The sequence below is a fragment of the Tamandua tetradactyla genome, chromosome 10 (assembly GCF_023851605.1).
Source record: "Tamandua tetradactyla isolate mTamTet1 chromosome 10, mTamTet1.pri, whole genome shotgun sequence".
NCBI classification, from domain to species: domain Eukaryota; kingdom Metazoa; phylum Chordata; class Mammalia; order Pilosa; family Myrmecophagidae; genus Tamandua; species Tamandua tetradactyla.
In genome coordinates this window covers 46386093-46406972 of record NC_135336.1, presented here as the reverse complement: position 1 = coordinate 46406972, position 20880 = coordinate 46386093, and the positions used below count along the sequence as shown (strand labels likewise).

The 20880-nt window shown below is 40.6% G+C and overlaps 1 protein-coding gene across 1 annotated transcript in view; it reads right to left on the bottom strand.

Annotated features, from left to right (window-relative positions):
- The window catches only part of IMPG2 (interphotoreceptor matrix proteoglycan 2), a 105824-nt gene that overhangs the window by 28873 nt on the left and 56071 nt on the right, over positions 1-20880 (bottom strand). Inside the window, exon 9 of the mRNA XM_077117577.1 lies at positions 18278-18298. Coding sequence (XP_076973692.1) covers positions 18278-18298 — 21 coding nt within the window. The remainder of the gene's footprint in view (positions 1-18277; positions 18299-20880) is intronic.

Genomic DNA, 20880 nt, shown 5'->3' with positions numbered 1-20880 from the left:
AAACGGCATACATATAATCTTCATCCATATACATCTTCTGCTTAATCATTTTAGGAACTATGCTTCATGGCCGGAGCCCAATCCTGTGAGGATGTGCATTCTCTCCCCAAGTTCAATGCAACCTTCACTCAGGAAGTATGATCACATCTCAGAAGCTCATAACCAGAAATGTGGTCTATCCTTGGGGCCTTTGCACAAGCTATTAAACTGCTAGTGCTAATGTGGCTTTAAAACAGGAAGCAGTGGTGAAAAGAAAGGAAAAGTAAATAAAGGAAAGGAAAGGAAAAGAAAAGATAGAGGTGTATCAGTTAGCACTCAAGCTGGATCCTGGGCTCTGCAGAAATCAGGCAAGGAGAGTCCAAAATTTACTAGGAGCCAACCATGTGCCTAGCGTGAATTTTAAATATTATAGGGAGGAGATCAAAAGAAATGGTCCTAGATCAAGGAATCTATGCATTTCAGGCATTCTGAATTAAATTATTGCCTTTACTCTTTACTAGCAAAATACTATTAATCTCTCAATGTTTTCCTTGGACATCTAAAAATAACACTTCAATTATAAGTTACCTTGTCTAGTGAGTATAAGTTTGTTAAGGAAAATAAAATTCCTCAGAGAGATGCTGTAATTTATTACCATGTTTTTGTCTTATGAAAGGATACTCAAATAAATCCTTGAGGTAGCAGAAACCATCTACTCTCACGGTCAGGAACTCCACTGTGACCATGAACAACCCGAGTTCGGCATGGTAAATGAAGTACAGAAAGTGGTATCGGTCTTAGACACCATTTATTGGGAGAAGGGAGGAGAATTAAAAAGGAATCCAAGCAATCAAGGAAGTGCATAAGCAGAATACACACCGGCAGACAACAACATCATCACCTGATTAAAGAAAGCTGTACTGGTTGCCTGCACACAGCACCTGCATGCTAATCAACCACCACTATGCTTTTCAGAGGAGAGTTTCTCTGCCCAACATCTCTTTTTGGAGACATCAGTCATGTGGAGGTAAAAGTTCACTCTTTCTTATTCTCTCACCTCAAATGTCCTAATTGGTTGTTTGGAATGTACAAATTTTTCAAAGAAAACAGAGTAGGTGTAACATCTCATCAAAATAAACCAAAATGAGGATATTTCAAAGAGACTCAGACATCCTTCTTTTATTGCATTTCCACTTTTATTTGGAAGGAGTCCACACATCCAAAGAGTGGTGATGTATTTTTGGTGTGTGAACCAAAGGGATATATTGATTTATTTCAAATGGGTCCTACTAACCATAATGTAATGTTGCATCTTGAAAGCGGTACAAAGTACATAAAAAATTCACTTGCATATATATGCTTATGGATACAAATATGTGTGTATATATATATATAAAAGGACATGGTATTATGTATTGTATAAATAGACTATTTCTATGCTGCATATAATTCATATGCAACTCAGAATATAAGTATACCAAAAAGTTAAGAATAAATTCCATCAACCAGTTAATACCTGACAATGCTGAACCAATACAGAAACTGTACCTGGACTAACACGTCTATTATAAAATCGAATGGCTGTTATGAAATCTAATTAATTGATATCTGTGTACCTTTGTAGTAGTCAGGTTCTCTAGGAAAACAGAATCAACAGAAGAAATCTATAAATAGTATGGGATTTTATAAAAGTGCTTCACGCCTGCAGGGATGTGCGAGTCCAAATTTCAGAGGGCAGGCCTCAAAGAGACAACTCTGATTAAAGTTTCAATGAATTCTTCAGGAGAATTCCTTCAGCTATCTGGCTGAGGTAGAGACAAAAGTTCTCTCTTCTGACCACTGAAGCAATCACCTCACCCTTACAAGCCTTCAACTGATTAGATTAACTGTCTCTCATTACAGGAGACACTCCCCTTAGCCAACTGCACATGTAATCAATGTGCTGATGATTTAAGTCCATGAATTGTCCTTGCAGCAACAGATAGGCCAGTGCTTGCTTGACCAGACAAATGGGTACCACCACCTGGCCAACTTGGCACATGAACCTATCCCAGTCCACTGCTTGTCAACTTGGCAGTTATACACATCACCTTAAGCCATGCTTAAATGCTCTAAATAAAAAACAGTAACAGACATATTATTTGCCTAACAATATTCAACTGTCCTGCATATAACCAGAAATGCACTAAATCTCTTCAGAACAAGGTCCGAGTTCTTGGGTAATGTCACTCTTAAATTTGATATCCTACAACTTAAATACTATGGCATGAATAATACAATTTAACTCATATAATAAGGGGATAAGATAGAGAAGAAAACAAAGATATTTGCTTTATGTTGTATTTGTATGTACAAATACAAACATACTCACAACAAAACAAGAAATATTCATACCATTATAGTCCTCATTTATGTAATTGGTCATGTGGTTGTTGATCATATTTCTCACTACCTTCTTCTACCACCCATTCCATGTTCCCTTTACTCTCAGCAAGCACCTCAGCAGGCTGTGGTTCTTTGCCTGATGGTGTGACCCAAACCTTTATTCCTGGAGTTTCTGGGTCATTGGTAGTCCTGCCTGGATTGGGTTGTTGAGTTTTCCATTGACTTTAATCATAGGACATGAGAGTACTAAGAGAGACCATAGGAGATCTCCTCAGGAAAACTCTTCTTTACCTCCATTGTGCAGCTGCAGTCCTATTTTTCCTTGATAGTCAGGATCAATCACCCCATCCAGCACAATAACCCTCCTTCTTTGCCTATTGATTCAGAGGCATAAGAAGCCCAAAGTGGCCAGGTGGTAGTCTTAACTTACAGTTTAATGGAATAGTTGTGTCTTCTGGTGGAAGCATTCATCCTTCTGGAACTAAGACTTATAGACCAGCAGAGCTCAAGTTTGCAGAGATAGTAAGCAAAAATCTTCCTAGTGGATCACTAGGGATGATAGTGAGTGGTGCCATTCCCATTTCCACCCATTGATTCCTGAACCTGTGAATCCTGGCTACGGGAGAAACAGCACCATAGAGTGGATGTTGATTCAGACTATACACAGCCTCCTGAAGAACACTGTCCCAGCCCTGTAAGGTAGTGTCATCTCTTGGTGCCATAATTGAGTCTTCATAAGGCCATTCCACTGTTCTATCAATCCAGCTGTTTCAGGATGACAGAAACATGGTAAGACCAGAGAATTCCATGAGCATGTGCCTATTACCATACTTCATATGCTATAAAGTGGTTCCCTTGATCAGAATCAATGCTTCATGGAACATATGTTGGTGGATAAAACATTCTAAAAGTCCACAGATGATAGTTTTGGCAGAAGCATTGCATGCAAGGAAGGCAAACCCATATCCAGAGTATGTGTCTGTTCCAGTTAGAAAAAAATGCTGCCCCTTCCATCATGGAAGTAGTCCAATTTAATCAACCTGCCACCATATAGCAAGCTGATCACCTCAGGGAATGGTGCCATAGAGGGGACTGAGTGTGGATCTCTCCTGCTGGCAGATTGGACACTCAGCAGTGGCTGTAGCCAGGTTGGCCTTGGTTGGACTCCTAATTGCTGAGTCCATGTATAACCTCCATCCCTACCACATGATCACTTTGTTCATTGGCAATGACAGGAATGCTGGGGATAGAGGCTGATTGGTATCCACAGAATGGGTCATCTTATCCACTTGATTATTAAAACCTTCCTTGGCTGAAGTCAACCTCTGGTGATCATTCACAAGAGACACAATTATTATCATGTTTTATTGCTCACTCAGAAATTTTGTGCTGGTTTGAAAGGATTATATGACCTAGAAAAGCCATGTTTTAATCCTAATCAATCTTGAGGAAGCAACCGTTTCTCCTAATCCCTATTCAATAATGCAGGTTGGAAACTTGATTAGGTTATCTCCACGGAGATTTGACTCATCCAATTGTGGGCATGAACTTTTGAATAGAGGGAGATGTGACTCCACCCATTCTAGTTGGGTCTTGATTAGTTTACTGGAATCCTTTAAAAGAGGAAGCATTTTGGAGAAAGCTTAAGAATGATGAGAGCAGCAGAGACATGAGAACTAGAGTCCACCAGCCAGCAACCATTGGACATGAAGGAGGATGCCCCTGGAGGAGCTTCATGAATCAAGAGGCCTGGAGAGGAAGCTAGAAGAAATCACCATGTTCACCTTGTGCCATTCCAGTTGAGAAAGAAATCCTGAATTTCATTGGCCTTTTGTGTGTTGTGGTAGTTAGATTCAGTTGTCAACTTGGCCAGGTGAATGTACCAAGTGTTGTTGCTGCGGACATAAGCCAATGGTACGTGAACCTCATCTGTTGCTAATTACATCTGCAGTCAGTTAGGAGGCGTGCCTGCTGCAGTGAATGACGTTTGACTTAATTGGCCGGTGTTTAAATGAGAAAGTGCAACATAGCACAGCCTAAGCAGCTCGGCATTCCTCATCTCAGCACTTGCAGCTCAGCCCAGGCCTTTGGAGATGCAGAAAGAAGTCACCCTGGGGAGCGTTGTTGGAACCCAGGGGCCTGGAGAGAAGGCCAGCAGAGACCATCCTGTGCCTTCCCACGTAAGAAAGAACCTCAGTGGAAAGTTAGCTGCCTTTCCTCTGAAGAACTAACAAAATAAATCCCTTTTTATTAAAAGCCAATCCATCTCTGGTGTGTTGCATTCCGGCAGCCAGTAGACTAGAACATGTGTGAAGGCAACCTCTTGTTGGTGCCTTAATTTGAACATTTTTATAGACTTGCTTTAATCGGAATATTTCCTAGGCCTTAGAACTGTAAACTAGAAACTTATTAAATTCCTCTTTTTAAAAGCCATTCTGTTTCTGGTATATCACATTCTGGCAGCTACCAAACTGGAACAAATGCCTAATCACATGACTTTTCCCCAGATCTCTTTGTCACAATCTTCCAATCATGGTTCTTCCAAGTCCCTGACCATCCAGCCAAACCATTAACAACAGCCTTGAATCAGTATATAAACACATCTCTGGCCGGTTCTCCTTCCAAGCAAAATGAACAACCAGGTGCTGTACTTGAAGTTCCACCCACTGGGAAGATTTCTCCTCACGATTGTCCTTCAGGGACAATCCAGAAAAGGGCTGCAGTGATGCAGCTGTCCACTTTTAGATGGTACCTGCATATCATGCAGACACATCTGTAAACCAGGCCTGAGTTTCCACTTTCTCAGTCAATTGACTATAAGGAACTCCCCAAAAGGCCATAACTCTGGGTTGGGAAAGAGAAGGCAATATGACAGGAGTGGGTGCCATGGGCATTTGTGCCACTTCTCCATGCAACTTACTTGTGCCTTCAGAACCTACTAGAGGCCTATCTTGTACATATCATTTCCATTTTATGAAATGTGTACACCCAAATTTATGGCTTGCTGGGTCAAACCTAGCTCATGATAGGTAACTCAGGTCTCATGGTAACTTGGTGGCCCATGGTTAAGTATTTGGTCTCTACTAAGGCCCAGAAGCAGGCCAAAAGCTGTTTCTCAAAAGTAGTTATCTACAGAGGATGGCAAGGCCTTACTCCAAAATTCTAAGGGCCTGCATTGTGATTCTCCTATTTGGGCCAGCCAAAGTCTCCAAACAGCATCTCTATCTGCCAATGATACTTCCAGCACCATTGGATCTGCTGGATCACATGACCCAAGTAGAATGGCAGCTTATACAGCAGCCTGGACCTGCATAAAGCCTCCACTTATTCCCACCCCCACTCGAAACTAGCAGCTTTCCTGGGCACTCCATAAAAGGGCTGCAGTAGCACATTCAAATGAGAAACATGTTGTCTCCAAAATCTGAAGAGGCCAACTAGATGTTGTGTCTCTTTTTCAGTAGTAGTAGGGGCCAGGTGCAACAGCTTATCCTTCACCTTAGAAGGGATAGCTCAACATGCTCCATACCACTGCACATCTAGAAATTTCACTGGTAGAAGGCCCCTGTATCTTTGTTGGATTTATCGCCCATCTCCTGACACACAAATGCCTTACAATTAAGTCTAGAGTAGTTGCTACTTCTTGCTCACCAGGTCCAATCAATATGATATCATCAATATAACGGAGCAGTATGATGTCTTATGGGAGGGAGAAATGATCAAGGTTCCTGAGACAAGATTATAACATCAGGCTGGAGAGGTAATATAGCCCTAAGGTAGGAAAGTGAAGGTATACTGCCTGCCTTGTCAGCCAAAAGAAAACTTTCTGGTGGTCCTTACTAAAAACTGTTGAGAAAAAAGCACTGGCCAGATACCAGGGGATGTGCTGACTTGCTAAAGCAATGATATCACATCTGGAATAGCAGCTGCAATTGGAGTCACCACCTGGTTAAGTTTATGATAATCCATTGTCAGCCTCCAAGACCTATCTGTTGTCTATACAGACCAAATAGGAGAGTTGAAAGGGAATGGAGTGGGAATCACCACCCCCGCATCCTTCAAGTTCTTGAGAGTGGCACTAATCTCTGCAATCCCTCCAAGAATCCAGTATTGCTTCTGATTTGCTATTTTGCTAGGTAGGAACAGTTTTAGTGGCTTCCATTTGGCCTTTCCTACTACCACAGCTCTCACTCCACAAGTCAGAGAATTACTGTGGGGATTCTGCCAGTTGCTGAGTGTTCTCATTTGCCAAAGTTGCCAGAATGCAATATATCAGAAACAGAACAACTTTTAAAAAGGGAATTTATTAAGTTGCAAGTTTACAGTTCTAAGGATATAAAAATATCCAAACTAAGGCACCCAAGGAAGATACTTTGACTCATGAAAGGGCCGATGTTGTTCAGGGTTTCTCTGTCAGCTGAAAGGGCACATGGCAACACTGGCTAGCTTTCTCTCCCAGCTTCTCCTTCAAGGAACTTCCCCAGGAGTGGTTTTCTGTCTGCATCTCCAAAGGTCTCTAGTTGTGTGGGCTCCGAAGCTTTTTTCAAAACTGGTTCTCTCTTAAAGGACTCCAGTAAGCAGCCCACCTTGAATGGGTGGAGACACATATCCATGGAAACCACCTAATCAAAAGGGCCCATCCACAATTGGGTGGGTCACATCTACATGGAAAAAACTTAATCAAAAAGATCCCAGCCAAAAATATTGAATGGGGATTAAAGAACATGGCTTTTCTGGGATATACAACAGTTGCAAACTGGCACACTGAGTTTGCTAATTCCAATTATGCATCCTGGAAACTGGGTAAATAACTATAGAGTAGGTCCAGGGACCACTGGACCCACTGTGAGATGGACCTGAGCTAACACCTGACCACCATAAGCCCTTACTCTGACTGGTGGGCCAGGGTGACATTTTGTGTCTCCTGAAATTAATGTCATTTCTGAGCCAATGTCTAATAATCCCCAAGATATCTGATCATTTCCTTTTCCCCATTGCACAGTTACCCTGCTAAAAGGCTCTAGGTCTGTTTGGGGAAGGCTGGGAGGAAGATTAATGATATAAATTCTTGGCACTGTAACATGGTCCTTTCCCAAGGGGACCAGGTCTTTCCCTCATTTGGGAGCTCCAGTTCTACAAACTGTCTCAAGTCTGGGAATTGATTAAGGAGCCATAACTCTGTTTTTTTAATTCAAGTTACTTTTATTCACTTGACCTAGGACTCTTCTTCTTATATAGATCAATTTAGTTAGCCCATCTATTTTTCTTCTAGGTACCCCATCATCTACTAGCCGATGCCATAGATCTCTGCAAGTCAGAGTATTCTGACTGCTGCTTTGAATCTTCTGTCCATTATGGCAGCCACACCCACTCTGTCTTTGGCAATTAAGTGCTGTCACGTGGCTTCTGCCAAGTCAGGATCTGCTCATCCCCATTGTTTCTAAGGATTCCCACCCAGTGACAGTAGTTCCCACTACAGTATCTGACCTACAGAGAAGGGCTACTACAGAGTTCTTCAGGGATGATGGAGCTAGTCTCACAAATTTGTTCCTCACATCTCATAAAAGGAGTGTCCTCTGGACATTCCTGGTGTGTCTGAGCAGGTCTTCCATGATAAATTCACTCTAACATTCCAATTTATCTAAGCCTTTGGATCCCCTCATCTATATACACCAGGGCAGCTCTGGCGTTTCAACCTCGGGTAATATCAGCTACCTTTTGATATACATATGTTTCAGTCAAACACTCAGAACTATTGACACCCTTTCTAACCCCTCAAGCTTCAACATTAAATCCAGAATCTCTGCCTAATGGGCCCATGTCAATAAATTTAGTCTGATGCAGTTTTATATTCCTTCCACCATTCACCCACACCCTTAATATCCATTCCCACACATATTCCCCTGATGTCTGTCAATATAAATTAGAAAACTCATGCCATTCTTATGAAGCATAGAATACCTCCTCATGGGTCAAACTTTGTATTTCACCTTTCAGGGCCTGTTGGGACTGGGTAGTGGGTGTGGGTCATGAAAACAACTAAAAGTGTCTTTTAAGCCAATTACCTCAGGTCTTCACCTGCGGTTTCATCTGGTAAAAGCAGATTAATCTCTCCAGACACAGAAGTGAGGGTTGTTTCCTCAGGGGACATATTTTAGTAGGCACTGAAGAGTTAATCTCTTTAACTGGAAGTCGGATGGCAGACTCCTCAGGGAAGACTGGAAGTTGAGAAGCTGTTTCCTCAAGGAGGGGTGTAAGTGAGGAAGCCATTTCCTCAGGGAAGACCATTACACGTTTATCTAGCAAAGACTTAGCAGAATCTAGGGTTTCAATATCCCCACTGCCATAATTATCAACCCATATGTCCCCATCCCAATTTTCAGGATCCCATTCATTTCCAATCAATGCCCTCAATTTAACAGCCCTACAAGATTGAGAATTTAGTTTAGGTTATAAATCTGCTACATGCACAATGAGACTCTTGGTCTGGTTTTCAGAGATCTCAAGTCTGCAACCACAGGTAATAAGATTTTCTTTCAGGGCACACATAGAAACTACATCTTTGCTGTGGTGCTTAAACTTCAAATGAAGCCTTCAGTTCATCCTTTTCTTTTATAACCATATCTAGCATATTTAGGAAAAACCAACCAACATCATTATACCTCTTAACTCCACAAAACTCTGTTAAGGTATCAAAAACACTGTCACCCAGAGCTTTACAAGCATACAAGTAGCAGAATCAGATGGTGATATTTTGCTAACCCATGCCATGGACTGTCAATACCATCTTGATTATTGGAACTAGAGTCATTAGTGCCTCTGAGTCTAATCAGAATAGAAAACCAATTGTAAAAACCCACTTTTAAGATTCTGTTTCTCAAGAATCTCTCCTGGTACCAAAGCTGTAGTAGTCAAAGTTCTCTAGGGAAACAGAACCAATAGGAGATATCTGTAAATAGCACATATGAGAAAAGTTACTGCGTGCAGCTGCCTACATGACAGAGACAGATGTTAAAGATAAACACATCCTCTCAGGGGCAAATGGATGTCATTAAAATGCCCCCCTCTAATCAAATCTCACAAGACCCTGCCAAAACTCCGTTGTCACACCCTGTGGACCTAAACCTTTATAAGCCACTTCCATGGCACTCTTCTTCTTTTGCTTAGAAGAACAACTTCCATCTCCCAAATGGTTGCCATTGGGAGAATCGTCTCCTGCTTGTAAGACCATAATTAAACTCATGGGTAATTCCATGCCAGGTGTGTTCTTTACATTTGGGTTGAAACATTTGGTGAGCCAGGCAGGAGACCAAAGAGCCAGTAGCCATAAAAGGCATGAATACAGGGAAGGGAGACTCCCTGGGGGGGGGGGGGGGATGCTGGGATGGCCTGCAACATCTATGTGGAGAAGGGTGGCTATTGTCCTAGACAAATGGAGACCACCAAGGGAGTATGGGGATGCCCAGGGCTCTCCAGTTAGACTGTTAGTACTCCTACAGCAGGCCACAAGACAGTTGGGATTTCATAAGAAAAAGGAGAGCCATCAGGCCACCATGGCCTCACATGGCCCGTTTGGAGCTGCGCATTCAGTCACGGAAGAGGTCTTGGCCACTAAAACTGCAGTTTGCCACCTCAAAGAAAAACTTAAGCTAGAAAGGGACTTGCATATAGTCCAAGTTGATTTGAAGGATGCATTGAATGAGAGGCTATGCTATGTAGATGAGAGTTTAGAAATATTGGCATGCCAGCACACTAGAGTAAGACAGCATAGACATATTCCCCTGATGTCTGTCTATATAAATTAGAAAACCCAAAGGGTAAGTGAGGCATATTCTGACTTCCCCTGACTGAGACCCTAAAATATGGGATCCTGGTGATTACTCTTTAAATGATGATGAGTTCTAGTCTGATTGGGATATTGAAAATGAGGAAAGGAAGCTTGCTATACTCTGGTCCAACAAAAAGTTAAGTCAAATCATATTTAGCACCTCACCTCCCAGTGAGGGAGGGTGACACTGAGGGTGCCACTGCCACTGCTGCTGCCCCAACACCACCTCCTAACCAAAAGACCTAAGTTACTATGCAGGGCTATACCACCACTGAATTACATGAAATTGGGAATTAACACAAGCAAAAGCCTAAAGAAGCCCTGCCAAATTGGCTATTACATCTTTGGGACACTGGTGCAGAGGGTGCGTTGCTTTTAGAAAAAGAAAAAAAGCAAATTAGCCTTAATTACTAAACAATCCTCTCTCCACCAATGTATATATACTCTGGCTGCCAGGCCAGATTGCTAAATTAACTTATAACTCAATGTGGCCCAATGTGGGAGATGTACCACATGCTGCTCTCCACTGGAATACATTAGATGAGTTGCAAGATAAAGTCAGGGGACTAGGAATGAAGCATGCCATTTATACTGATAATTTTGTTAAACCAGATAACAAAACCAACAGGCATAAAGAACACTATCCTGCATAGTACCCCCAATCAGTAGTATGAGACTCTTATACCCATTCTTAGCCCAAAAGTAGGGCAACCCATTTCAAAGGCCACATAAATTGTGGCTGATTTAGGAAAATCAGGATGCCTATGGCGCAAAGGGGCTGGAGTAAAGGATACAGGTTGTGTCTCAAGGGGGCATGACAGTCCAAGCCATGTATCATGCAGGCAGATGTGGGCCATGTAATAACCATCAGCACTAAAATTGAAGATATTGATGGGCAGTCAAATACAGTACTTGTCAGGCTATGGAGTAAATTACCCAAAGAACAAAGATACACTAAACTTGATACCAAAGCAGCAGATAGGGAGAGAAACTCAGGCTGAAAAATCCAGCCTTTACAGTCTACAGGGCCCTCTACAACTCCTGCTGATAAGGCCTGGCAAGCTCCCTTTCCCCTTACATAGGGGATTGGCCAAGATCCCCACATAAGAGGATATATGGGGACACTGGGGAAGCCACATATTGAGTTAACAATCTTCAGTCCCCTACTAATGAGCATAGGGTTTTGGCACCTGGATTGCATTTTAAAATATGGAAAATGGCTCTGACCCTATGGGCCTACATTAGCCATTGCTGAGTATGGGGACCAAAGTATTAAAGCAACACAACAACAACTACTAATGAAGAGTGGCTGGTTACCATCTCAATAGTATATTCTATTATATACTATATTTAGAATAGTATATAATATTAATATCCTAAATAAATTATTTAGAATAAATTAATAATATTAATATTCTAAATAAATTATATTTAGAATAGTACATTCTAAAATATCATTTTGCAAACTACCATAGATGAATTCCATTTCCAGTGCCAGGTGGTCAAAACGGTCCAAAAAGGACATGCTAGTGGTCACTGGTAAAGATACCCTTCCCCAGATGCAAGGTGGCAATGCATCAGTACAAGTTACCAAGGGGAAATCAATAAATTACTGCCACCATTAAGGAATTGGAAAAAGTGGACATTATAACCCCCACCCACAACCCATTTAATAGCCCAGGCTGGCCCCTGAAGAAGCCTAATTGTGCCTTGCAGATGACTACTGAGTATAGAAAACTTAACAAAGTAACTCCTCCTTTGTTTGTGCTGTACCAAACATAGCTACTTTGTTACAGGACATAAGTACTCAATTAGGCCAATTTCATTTTGTGTTGGATCTTGCTAATGGCTTTTTCAGTATTTCTTTATATCCCTCCAGCCAGCCTGTATTTGTCTTCATGTGAGAAGGACAACAGTGGACATTTACTGTATTACTGCAAGGATATCTTCATTGTCCCACTGCCATGGTTTGGTAGCCCAAGATTTTTAAACATGGAAACCTCCAGCAGACATCACTCTTATCCATTATATTGATTATGTTATGTTACCCAGTAACTCTCTTGCAGAATTGGAAACAGCCACTAAGACTGTTGCAACCCACCATGAAAGTCAAGGATGGGCAGTAAATTGGGACATATTACAAGGGCCTGGATGCTCTGTCAAATTCTTGGCTGTTGCTTTGTTGGGTAAGACTAGACTCTTCCCCTCTGCTGCTCATTACCCCTCACCACATACTCCTAAGCAGCTCATGGCATACCTTGGTTTGTTGGGTTACTGGAGACTGTTTATACCCTATTTAGCACAGATTCTGATACTATTGTATGCCCTAGTTAGAAAAGAAAAAATATGGGAATGGAATGTTCCACAGCTGGCTACTTTTGAAAAGTCCAAACAAGCTATTGCAGTCTCAGGCTTTACAGGGGGATGGACCCAGATATGCCTTGCAAATTAGACATGGTCAGTATGGATATTGGCTTTGGGTTGGGCCTGTGACAAAAGCAATAGGCAAAGGGAGTTCCCATCAGCTTTTGGTCTCAGCTCTGGAGAGGACCCAAAATATGATATAGTCCCTTAGAAAAACAACTATGTGCTGCCTGTAATGTCTTACTGCAAGCTGAAGGACTAACTCAGAAATGCCCTGTGAAGTTAAGAACAGCCATCCCCATACAGGGGTGGATACAGGATACTGCCACTAAGCCTTACTCTGGCAGTGCAAAATTGAGCACATTAACGAAGTGGAAAGCTTATCTTCTACAGCACAGCATTTTTACCATCAGCCCTTTAAGTGCAGAAATGCATGATACCTTAGGACCAATTTCCTACGTGGAAGAACAACACTTGCCCCTCCCTGCTGATTCTCCTAAGGTGGCTGTTTCTGTGCCCACCATTGACAGATGTGCCAGTGTACCTGGGCCTGCCTGGTATACTGATGGATCAGCACACGGGCAGCCTACCTGCATGGTAGTACCTGTGTGTAATGCTTAGGTTCTGGTGTCAACTTGGCCATGTGATAATGCCCAGTTGTCTGGTCAAGGAAGCACTGGCCTGACCGTTGCTGCCAGGATAGTTCATGGCTGGCTGATAAGCTGGAAGGCTGGTGTATTAAATCATCAGTCAGTTGATTTCATCTGTGGCTGATTACATCTGAGATCAACTAAGGCATGTCTCCCAGAATGAGATAATCCAATCAGTTGAAGACTTTTAAGGAAGAAGAGAGACTCTTTCATGGCTTCTTCAGCAAGCAGCCTCTCCTGTGAAGTTCAAGACCCTTCATAGGAACTGCCAGTTTTACAGCCTGCCCTACAGATTTTGAACTCTTCTATTCCCATGGTTGTGTGAGACGCCTTTATAAATCTCATATTTAAAGATATCTCCTGTTGGTTCTGCTTCTCTAGAGAACCTTGACTAATACAACTTGGTACCAGGAGAGGTTCTTGAGAAACAGAATCTTAAAAGTGGATTTTTGCAAATGGTTTTTTATTCTGATTAGACTCAGAGGCACTAATGACTCTGCTTCCAATAATTAAGAAGGCACTGACAGTCCATGGGGTAAGCTGGCAATAGTGATACACAAACTATCACTATTATATTCTGCTAATTGTACACTTATATTGACACCTTTATGGACTTTTGTGGAATTAAGAGATAAAAGGATGTTGGCTGGTTGTTGTTAGATATGCTGGATACAGTGATGAGGGAAAGATATGAGCTGAAGGCTTCAAATTTACAACTTAAGTGCCATGTGAATGATGTAAAAGTTTCCTTGTTTTCCCTGAAAGAAAATTTTATTTCCTGTGGCACAGACTTGAGATCTCTGAAATCAGGCATAGAGCCTCATTGTGCAATTAGCAGATTTACAACATAAACTAAAATCTCAGCCTTGCAGGGTGTCTGCTGTTAAAGTAAGGGCTTTGATTGGAAAGAATAGGATCATGAAACATGAAATGGGTAGTAGAAGAAGGTAGTGATAAATATGAACTATGACCAGTTACAGAAACAAGGACTGTGATTATACGAATATTTCCTCCCTATTTGGTTATGAGTATGTTTGCATTTGTACATAAGCACATATCTTGTTTTCCTCTAATATGGCATAAGTTGTATTGTTCATATTATAAGATTTAAGTCATAGGACGATGAAGTTTAAGAGTGAATGTTTCCTAAGGATTTGTACCCTATTCTGGAGAGATGTAGTGCATTTCCAGTTGTACACAGTTGAATATTGTTAGGCAAAACATGTCTGTTATTGTGTTCTATTTGGAAATTAAGTGTGTTTCAAAGTGATGTGTATAGCTGCCAAATTGACAAGGGATTGGTTAGGTTCTAGTGCTGACTTGGCCAAATGATGATGCTCAGTTGTGTGGTTAGACAGGAACTGGCCAAACTGTTGCTGCAAGGATATTTCATGGCTGGTTGATTAAATCATCAGTCAGTTGATTGCATATGGGCTGATCACATCTGAGATCAACTAAGGCATGTCTCCCAGAATGAGATAATCCAAACAGCTAAGGCTTTTAAGGAAGAAGAGAGACTCACTGTTTCTACAGTCAGGAGGCTCTCCTGTGGAGTTCAAGACCCTTCATAGGAACTGCCAGCTTCACAGCCTGACTGATGGATTTTGGACTCTTCCATTCCCATGGTCTCATTCCCATGAGACACCTTTGTAAATCTCATATTTACAGATATCTTTTGTTGGTTCTGTTTCTCTAGCGAACCCTGACTAATACACCATGCAACTTAGTACAGACATTATATGGTAGGGAACTGGGACCATGAATAGTAGCCATTGGTCTGAATTAAGGGCTGTGAGGATGGTCATTGTCCACAAACCAGAATATGCATCAACTATTTGTACTCACAACTGGACAGTGTACCGGGGCCTGAAAGTATAAATGGCCACATGGAAGCAAGAGCAATGGACTGCTGTCAGCCACCCCTTATGGGAAAAAGAAATGTGTAAAGATATCTGGATTGCCTGTCACAAGTGAAAGATAACCATGTTTCATGTCTCTGCCCATAATAGTAATTCTTTACCTCACAATATTGAAGTAGATATGTTAGCAAGAATTCATAGCCTAGAGCCAACAACACATGAGGCCACAGAATGGTTGCATAGGGAAATAGGAAGTCAAGGGTACCAAACTCTATAGAGACTGGCACAGCAATTTCAGTTACCCATCACCAGATAACAGCTAAAGGATGTTGTGGATGCCTGACCCTCCTGTTTGCTGTGATGCCCAAGGATGCTTCCTCATGAACTTCATCACAGTGGCCATGAGCATATTCCAGTCACCAGATAGAAGGTAGATTATATTAGGGCCCTTCACCTATCCAAAGGTACAAATATGCCTTTACAGCTGTAGATACAGTCACTGGACTGTTGTTGGCCTTCCCAGTAGGAAAAGCTAACCAAAGAGCTACAATACATAGCTTAGAAAAGTTAAGTGCATTCTTCAGGGTTCTCACACATGTAGACAATGATGGGTGAGTCTCTTTACTGGACAACTAACCCAAGCTTGTGCTACTGAACATGACATCTTATGGACATTTCATTTGCCTTTCAACCCCAAAGCAGCAAGGTTAACTGAAAGGATAAATGGGATTTCAAAAGAGCAGTAAAAAGATGGCATGCAATCTCTGCAGCAGTGCACGTGCCTGTTGTATCCAACCCTCACCAGCCTCGATGGACAAGCCCGAGCTGCTGCTCTCTCTCCTGGTGAACTGGTAACAGTGGGGCCCATGCAGGCACTGCAAATCCAAGTAAAAGGACCAGAAATGCTACAACCACAAGGAGGTAATGAAAAAGGGGGACTCTTGTTTTTCTATTAGTCTCTTATACTGTGTTGTGGAATATGGATACAATGTTTGTCCTGTGGTCAACATAGTCTCCTGTGTAGGGGTAGATTGTGGGGACCCAAGGACCAGAGACCAGACCCCACCCCCTCCACCAGTGAATAGGTCACTGCACACAGCCTCCTACATGATCAGGACAGATATTAAAAGTCCCCCTCAGGGGGAAAAGAATGTCCTTAAATCTCTCCCCTAATCAAATCTCTCAAGACCCTGCTAAACTCCAAAACTCCATTATCACACCCTGTGGACCTTTATAAGCTACTCCAGTGATATTCTTCTCTCTCTCTCTCTTCCTCTCTCTCTCTCCCTCTCTCTCTGTCTCTTTCTCTCTCTCTCTCGCTCTCTTTTGTATGCAACAATGACTTCCATTTCCTGACTGGCTGCCATCGAGAAGAATCTTTTTCCTCTTTATAAGTCCCTAATTAAACTCATAAGTAACTCTGTGCCAGGTGAGTTCTTTAGTCTTGGGGCTAAACTGAGTTGGAACAGTATGAGATTTTATAAAAGTGTATCATGCAACTACGGGAATGCATGAGTCTAAATTCCATATTGCAGACTGTAAACTGGCAAGTCTGATGAAGGTTTTTGATGAATTCTCCAGGAGAGGCTAGCTGGCTAAAACAGAGGTGAAATTTCTCTCTTCTGACTGCTGATGTGATCAATTCCCCCTTAAAAACCTTCAACTGATTAGACTGAATATCTCTCATTGCTGGAGGCACTCCCCTTAGCTGACTGCAGATGTAATCAGCCATAGAGGCAATCAGTGTGCCGATGATTTAAGTCCACAAAATGTCCTCACAGCAACAGATAGGTCAGTGCTTGCTTGACCAGACAACTGGGCACCATCACCTGAACAAGTTGACAAATGAACCTAATCATCAACTTATAGAGAGGGCTATTAGCACTCAGTCACAAGATATCATTCCTTTGATCATAAGGTTAACATTACAGTTTGGGCTGTTTTAACATTCTAAGCTCCCAAAGGAAGGCAACAATTAAACACTTAGGCCTTTCTGTTGCATATAGATCATCAGTACGTGTACCTATAATGCATGCACACAGAACAGTTTACATCCACTAAGAGTACCGAAACGCAAATTCTGATTACTTGGTCAAAATATCTGAAATCTAGTCATATAATTAATGATAAGTCAATTTACCTCTCTAAGCCACAAATTCATCACCTTTAAAAATGGAAAAGTGTATTAATTCTCATTTTCACCATCTCACAGAGATACCAAGAAAGGTATAATAAAAAAAAAGAAACACTTTGACATATCTCTAAAAGTAGTTTTCATTATACTGTGCTCTTAAGAGAGTGGAGACTAAGAGTTATTCTTTGTTAATGTATAGGGTCTGCCCAGTTAGTAAGCACTTAATAAATACTTTCTGAAATAATGTAAAGGAAAATAACGGAAAGCCATAAGCACTTTTCAAATATAATATGATAAAGGAATATTACTTTATCTATAGACATAAAACTTACAAATTCCATACCATACTTTACTAATTATCAAAAAAAGGAAGTGAACTCTAAATAAATTTGAAATCTAACGGCAAAAAATAACAAGCAAGATTCCCTAGGGGTATTGACGATGCTTTTTTATTACGCTTCTCCTAAGAAATTCCTGAGAGCAGCTGTTCTGACAAATGAACTATTAGAGGTCAACCCAGTTCTCCCTTTCATTTACCATTTTTATCATGTTTAATTATATTATTGAAAGACACAGAATGCTTTAAAATGTTTAAATTAATGCAGATTATTATTCTTATCCTAAATGAAGTGGAATTCAATGCTTAGAAGTATTTATCAAGCCAAATCTGGTTTGCGTCCCATGAGCTGAGAAAAATTCTTATATATCTAAATGGTTGAAAAATAAAAAGAATAACATTTTGTGACATTAAAATTATATGAAATTCAAATTTTAATATCCATAAATGAAGTTTTATTAGAACACAGCCGCTCATTTTTCTACAATATATTTTCTATGGCTACTTTCACCCTATAGCAGCAGACACGAATGGTTGCCACAGACACCATGTATCCTACAGAGCCTAAAATATTTACTATCTGACCCTTAGCAGAAATAGTTAACAACCTTTGATCCATAAGAAGAAGATGGTCTGTGATATTGGAAATGATAGAAGAATCGACTCATGCCTAGGGCTGCCATATGTTCTAAACTTCATCTTGAGTCAATGAATGATAATAAAAAGTGCCAAAAAGTACTCTACCTGCTGTTTTCCTTGGGGGATCTGAAAATAAAAATTGGAAATGTTAGAGCTGGAGACACAGTTATAATTGTCACATAATTAATCAAAGTGCAAGTTCTTAGTATATTTTTCCCCTGATTTTCTCTGAAATGTTTCCTTTAATGAAAATGCTTGCACAGCATCATATGCTGACATATTCCTGTACATCAAAGGAAGTGAACAAAGAGAGAGAAGGGATTCTGCTTTGAAACCAATGATCTTTAATGTTTTTAAAACTTTGTTTAGAAATACTTTTTAAACAATTCATATATGGCTATCCCTTTATTAACAAACATTTTCAAGAGATCAGCAAAGGATTTTATTTGTTGGCATAACAAAATTGGGAACTCTCTTTTGGGGGATTACAATGTAAATACTACAATGTGGTATTTAAACTAAAAGAAAAATAGGTTTAAAAAATAAGATGAGATACAGCAAGGTGCTTAAGGGTTGAGAAATGGCCAGGACTGACTAAGCTATAGGATATTGAATACCTTTAATATTTATTTTATGTAACTGAAATTTAAATAGAATTTCCTCTAGGCCAGGAACTGTGCTAAGCATTTTACAAAAATTAATTCATTTAACCTCATTTAGACTATATGAGATAAGTGCTACTAGTATCCCTATATTACAAATAAGAAAGTGAGGAAGAAAGGAGCTAAATACTTTTCCTTATGTATTTAAAAAATATGTCTTAATAAAACCAGATTAATCAGTAAATTGTTGTAGTCTTTATACAAATGAGAAGTTAAGACCTGGTACTTTACCCAAAACCACCCAGCCAGAAGTGGCACAGGCAGTATTTGAACCCAGGAAAGCTGGCTCCAGGGACCATGCAGACTTTCATGTGTTGCCAGATGACAGAGGTCTTCAAAGGTCTCAAATCCTCAGGTTTCTATCTGTACCTTAATCACAGATTATTCTCTGAAAACTGCTAAGGTTGAACTGGGGAGCCTGGTCATGGTGAGAATAGGTGGAGGGTTAGTTTACCTGGATTGCTCTTTCTTCAGTAAGCCTGTGCCACTGACTAGCCAAGTGCCCCTGGGCAAAATATTAAAATTCCCTGTGCTTTGGTTTCCTTATCAGAAAAAAATTAAGATATTAATAATTATCTCACAGGGGTACGTGGAGATTATAGTTTATACAGAGATATATAAAAGCCTGAAATGCAGTAAACACTATATAAGTGCTGGTTGCTATTTCTGATAAAACCAAAAGTTTTGGAAAGAAGATACCAAAGTTAAGATGTTGACACTGTTAAATCTACTGTCAAGTTGAGCACTGAGTGGGCCTCTGTGTGCAACTTGACAGCAGATTTAACAGTGTGAAATTGTTGAGTGCTCCAGAAAAGCCTTGTTCTTTTATTCCTGATTCAATATTGTAGGGTGGGACCCTTTGTTTAGGTTGTTTCCATGGAGATATAATCCACTCAATTATGGGTGTGGCCTTTTGATTAGACAGAGTTGTGACTCCACCCATTTAAGGCATGTCTTGATTAGTTTACTAGAGTCCTTTAATAAGGGAAACACTTTGAGAGAGTTCAGAGCTGACAGAGCCAACACAAGACCCAGATATTTGGAAATGGAGGGAAAAAATGCCTAGAGAAGGTATTTAATATCAGAAGGCAAAGGACCAGCAAATGCCAGTATGTACCTTCCCAGCTGTCAGAGGTGTTCTGGACCCATAGACCTTTCTTGACTCAAGGTATCTTTTCCCGGATGCCTTTAGTTTGGACTTTCTATAGCCTTAGAACTATAAACTTGTAACATACTAAATTCCCTTTTAAAAGCCATTCCATTTCTGGTATACTGCATTTCTGGCAGCTCTAACAAACTAAAACAGCCTCACTCACACTCCACTCAAAGCTATCACCCACTGCTCAAAGCATGCCCAATATTGAGTCTATCATGGGGTTAAAAACAAGAGCCATGAAGTCAATCACCTTGTTTCAAATCCCTCCTCCTTCCCCAGTTTACAAGTTCTTTGATTATGGGCTAATATTTAATAATTTGAGCATTTACTCCTCGATGAGTGTACTAAAACCTGTCCTCACATAATTGAAGATAAAATAAGTTAATGAATGTGAAGTGCCCAATACAAAATAAAGCCAAACAATAAATATTCACTAGTATTATGTTGTGAGTCTTAAGCAGGGAAGAAATGTAATTTAAAAGAGGTATATTTCATTTATTTACAACGGTTATATTTGAAATAAAGACTAATACATGCCCGAGAGTGCCCTTACAATGAGACATCAAACTTTAGGAGGATGATGAGGCTATATCTGGTCTGATTTCAGAAAGAAAGCTGGGAGTGTGAATTCTCAAGTTCTTATAAGAACTGGCCCAATCACAGAACTATTATATCTCATTGACGTATCAGTTACATTTTTCTAACTCAGTTTCCTCACCTAAAGAACTGGCATTAAGAACACTTTATATTCCAGAACTAACATTGAATTTCAGCATTCAGATTATTTGTTGTTTGAGTATATATTTGTTCTAGCTTGCTAGCTGCCGGAATGCAATATACCAGAAACAGAATGGCTTTTAAAAAGGGGAATTTAATAAGTTGCCAGTTTA